Source organism: Sphaeroforma arctica, assembly GCF_001186125.1.
Source record: "Sphaeroforma arctica JP610 unplaced genomic scaffold supercont1.2831, whole genome shotgun sequence".
Taxonomy (NCBI): Eukaryota; class Ichthyosporea; order Ichthyophonida; genus Sphaeroforma; species Sphaeroforma arctica.
In genome coordinates, this window is record NW_014037727.1 from 1 (window position 1) to 4768 (window position 4768).

Sequence of the window (4768 nt, forward strand, 5' to 3'; positions counted from 1 at the left end):
TCCTTTTCTCCATATTTAGCGCAACCAAGTGTATGACCTTTTGCTATTGCTAGCAGCTCTGCTTGTTTGTGTTAGGCTGGAACAATCTACTAATACATGGATCTTGTCGCATAATCATGTGGTCTATTCAGTGATTCCTGAAGCTTGATACCTGTTTCTAGGCTCATTTCCCCCCCTTTTTTTATATGTTTAGGCCTACATAGGTTACACCAGCGTGACGATGGTGAACGGCAGGCCGGTGGGACCTACAGAGCCTGTAACATCTAGATATATGCAAACATCCCGCCGAATGCAACCAGATTCGCAGGTAATTGTGAATGAACAATGTGTTCTGTTCTTTCATTCTTCTTTGGGATTCTTAATATCTTCATTGAACGAATTTTGTGTATTATGCAGATCTTCATTTTATCTATTAGCCCATTTCAAAAAACGGTGATTACTTATCTAATGATCTTATTTGATTTGGGATTGAAAACCTGCCACTCGAACAGACCAAGATCGTACGAGAACTTTTTTGCATACACTGCGACTCATTTCTGTCGCGCCGGGGTATGCGCGCAATTCTGCTGGGCGATACGAACGTAGAACTGTTCTCTACGGACATAGCTCCCAAGAAGGTACGTTGCATTCCCAGTTCGTGGTGTGTGTAAAGTGTGCAGTGTTGCCTTTCGAGTAGTGGGTTGATTGGTGGCTATGCAAGCTTGCTACAGATTAAATGAGCAGAACAAATCGGTGTGCTATGAATTGAATCATACGCATGTGACTATGATTGTAAAATTTTGATTGTTTTGAGCGATTGCTAATAAAAATGAAGAGGTCAACGATAATTATATTGGTATGTGTGCCGACGCATCCTATCATAATACACATGTCAAAACATGTAGTAAATTTGAATATGTATACGTTTCTCCGGGGTGTAAGTTGTGCCTTTGGGAAAGTAGTAGTCAAACAATCCGGGGTTTTATTTATATTTATGTCTATGTATATTTGATAAACATTCATATAAAAATGCATTGTGTCTATGAATCGTATTCATAGATACTTCCCATACTTCTAATTATACCCGTGTATGTACATGCACATGGATTTTAGATTCAGACATATACCTACGTATAAGTTTTGTGTATCTTGTTTACATACAACTCAAATAGTGTCTGTCAAGTGCGAAATATACGATAAATACAGTTGTCTACAATCCTTCATTTGCATCCATAGCTGGTTCAGCATATTTGTATTTGTATTTGCAAAATCAGTTACTACACACGTGCCTCGTCATGTGTCTTACTGAAATATCAGCCTCTTAAATTGGGAGCGTTTTACCCTGATTTTTCTGTATATCTGGCTCTAGAAATATTCTGATTTAATTGTCTTCAATATCCTTAAAATTTCGTAGTCTGTAGGATTAGTAGGAGAAGACTACGTGACCAAAAATTGCCTTTGCCGAATCAAGGATATCGCCTGTCTATGCTGCGGTAACGTTATGGGTTATCACGTCACCAAACCTTGCTCAACCTGCTTACAGGCATCCCACAATGGGCACTTCTGGATGTTCCACAGTGAGGTGAGCTTATGGACGTATCAAATGTATAGACACGTGCCAAAATTTCAATCGTGTGTCACATGGCCGTGATTTTAGACGACTGAGTATGTATGGTGTATAGTTTACTTCGATCTATCCTTTGAATATAAATAGCAATCTACAATCCTGACTTTATTTTACTGGCTCCCTGTAGAATCTTCGCTACAAGGATCGAAAGGACCCTGACAGCAAGACGACTATGACATGGGGGTCCATTCCAAATACAGTGATGGATCAAGATGCGCCTTTGGTATGATTGTTTCGAGTGTTGTGCGATAGGGAATTTCATTGTGTCGGGTTAGGTTATGCCGGCGATTGGCCACACGTGGCCATAGTCTTGACTGATTTCCGCTGGTGTTTATTCTTCACCATTACATTGTTACAGGTGTATGAAATGGACACCTCTACCCAATTAAAACGAGATTTCGAGGCGATTCGGTAACCACTGGAACTGCAGCTCAAGCCTCAACCTGTAGTAATATCGGAGCCAATCTCAGTTTCTAGAAAGACAACGCTATTTTAATCTAGTCAAGTACATACACCACTTTTCACCTGCAATACTATCAGTCGTTTTGGGAATTAACGGCACAATCGCTTAATTTTTCGGAGACTTCGGAGTTAAACTATAGCGCTGTAGCTTGCAATACACAATTCTTCACTCGAGTCTAGTTTCTAATCATCATACGTGCGAAAGCAAGAACTCCAGTTAGACAAAACTGGTCATCCGCTTAGACTTTTCCTTCAACAAATAAAAAACGTCTCCGACTAGAATTCGACCTTGTGGCAGCTCATTGTCATGCCCCAGTAGCACAAGTCGTCGAATAGAGCGTTTTGGAGCGAATCGACTTCATAGGAAAAGCATGGATGGACTAATCGATACGTGCCACTCAATGCGGTGATGTGTACAAAGGCCCGTGTTGTATTCTATCGTCCATACCACGCGCAAATTAGATTGCGTGCTCGATAAGTTCTGTCATAGAAGTTGTTGCTACGATGTTGGTAGTATTTGAGGTCCAAACTCGCTATCTCCGGCCGATATGTAGGAAGGCTTGTTGTATGTACCAACTAAACCACTGATGAATGTTCTTCGAACGAATATCTCCACATCAAAAAAACAACAACACGAGGTACATAAGTCGGTACACAAGTTATAACCCCCTTTAGAAGTGGTCGTTTTAGCATGCATATGATGCATATGGGTACTATTGCCAGTACATATGCCAACTACACAGTATTTACATATGTAAGATTAAAGATAGACTGTGATGACAGTGCATAAACACAAAATATAGTGAAAAGACGTGCCCCCCTAGAGTGATGTTGCGGTCGAAAGGCAATTCGGACGAACAGGCAATTCTCCATGATACGGAAAACTGCCTTTTGACTGAAATACTATTTTACCTGACTTGTCCTGTTGTCCAGAGGGCCGTGAAAAGAATGTTGTAAAAAAAGGTACATCAGTACTACATAGAGTATTTACTATTTAGCTGTCTGACCAAGGAATCTATTTATTTTTCTGACTCCGAGGCCCGAACGACGCCAAAAAGCACCCGAAAGGCCGAGTCGCCGAGACCAGAATTCTCAATTCTGAATTCTGAGATCTGATTCTAAAATATGTAATGCTTTACATAGAGTGCTTTAGTTTTAGAATTATGTACAGTATTTTATATATAGCTTTTTATCACTTTTTTTTAGTGTATTTAATTATATTTTTAATAATTGTTTTTAAAATAAATAAATACAGAAGGCTATGATATTGTTTTGAAAAAAATTAATAGGGTCAGTGAGACAGTGACAGTCTGACTCTGAACCGGTATATTGTACTTCCTGTTGGGCAGACTCTCTTTTTATTTATAAATTAAATAGCTCCTTCTGTAAATACAACAAGAGGGGGGTCAGTGACGGTCATGACTCATACGGCAAAAAAGCAAAAAACACAAAGTCATGGCCTTGCAATATAAATCCAAAATATATTGTTTTATATCAGAAGGCGATGACAATGATACGGCAAAAAATATTTATCTTGTGGGGCTCATTGCTCAAATGCACCACAATACCAAGTGCAGCTACCAAGTTCAGCAGTTTTTGGCAATACAGTTTACACACCCAAAAGATACATACAAAAAGGGTCGAGATTATCACCGATTCGCTGACAATGATTGCTGGCGACGAAGAACGAGGCCAGCAGGAGACCTCGACAACCAGTCTATGTGGTGTAGACACAGGCACCACAGCTAGACGACAAGGGTGTTTTGTCTTGACTCGAAACCAAACAATAGCGCTCGTATGCTTGGGTGTTATAGTAGTGGTAGGTGTTGGGGTGGGCATATATTTTGGTGTTTCTGGTGATAGCTCAAGCAGTGACACGGGCGATGAGTATGCGTCCATTCCCGTTCCCTCGCTATCTCCGGAAGCCACACAGCCGCCAGCAAATGAGTGCTCGTTCTCAGTGTGCGGGGAGTGCTATGCTACTTTGCAAGACGCGGCAACTCAATCACCGTGTGATGGAGAGGAGGATCTGGTTGTCCAGGTACTCGTAGACGAATACCTCGTGTACGAGCCTATAGTATTAGAATCATCCTCTTTGATACTTTCAGGAGAGAATCACGTGTCTGAGGGGAATAGTGTGCCCGTCATTGCTGCGGCGTTTTCAGGCCAAGAGCGAGGTCTTATCGAATGTGCTGCTTCGACCAGCATACAACTGAGCTTAAAGAGTCTGTCATTCAACGGGAACGGTCAAATAGTCTCTGCTGCACGGTATGTTTGGCTTGTATTTGAATGAGTAAGAAAGTGAGTGAATTATATGCACTCGAATAATCTTCACAGAATAATTTGCGCTGATTAATCATAATAATTAGTGCCGCAGTCCGATCCATCCGGTCGGTTCGTATACCTAGTTCTCTGCTTTTAAATTTACAATAATATATTGGTCATGGTCATACATATGTAATTATATGATGTCACCCTCTAAAGCAGCGCAACCTCAGGTCAATACATGAATACGCGGTACATTGGCACAAGCACCTGGTTCCACACACACACACATACACGTACATATATTTATACATACATTAACATAAACATATAAAAATACGCTCACACACATTATATATATGTATATATATATATATGTTTGTATATAGGTATATGTATGTATGTATGTATGTATGTATACATACAAACACACAT

At 40.4% G+C, this 4768-nt stretch overlaps 2 protein-coding genes across 2 annotated transcripts; both read left to right on the forward strand.

Moving 5' to 3' along the window:
- Positions 1-193: 193 nt before the first annotated feature.
- On the forward strand, positions 194-2350 carry SARC_13032 (hypothetical protein). The gene is made up of 5 exons (XM_014292845.1): positions 194-307; positions 492-617; positions 1394-1561; positions 1734-1829; positions 1965-2350. The coding sequence occupies exons 1-5, from the start codon at positions 221-223 to the stop codon at positions 2019-2021; spliced, it is 534 nt and encodes a 177-aa protein (XP_014148320.1). The 5' UTR covers positions 194-220; the 3' UTR covers positions 2022-2350.
- Positions 2351-3719: 1369 nt separating this feature from the next.
- Positions 3720-4336, forward strand: SARC_13033 (hypothetical protein; the record flags this gene model as incomplete). Its single annotated transcript, XM_014292846.1, has 1 exon — positions 3720-4336. A coding segment is annotated over exon 1 (602 nt), but the record flags the coding sequence as incomplete, so codon positions are not given.
- Between the last annotated feature and the right edge of the window lie 432 nt (positions 4337-4768).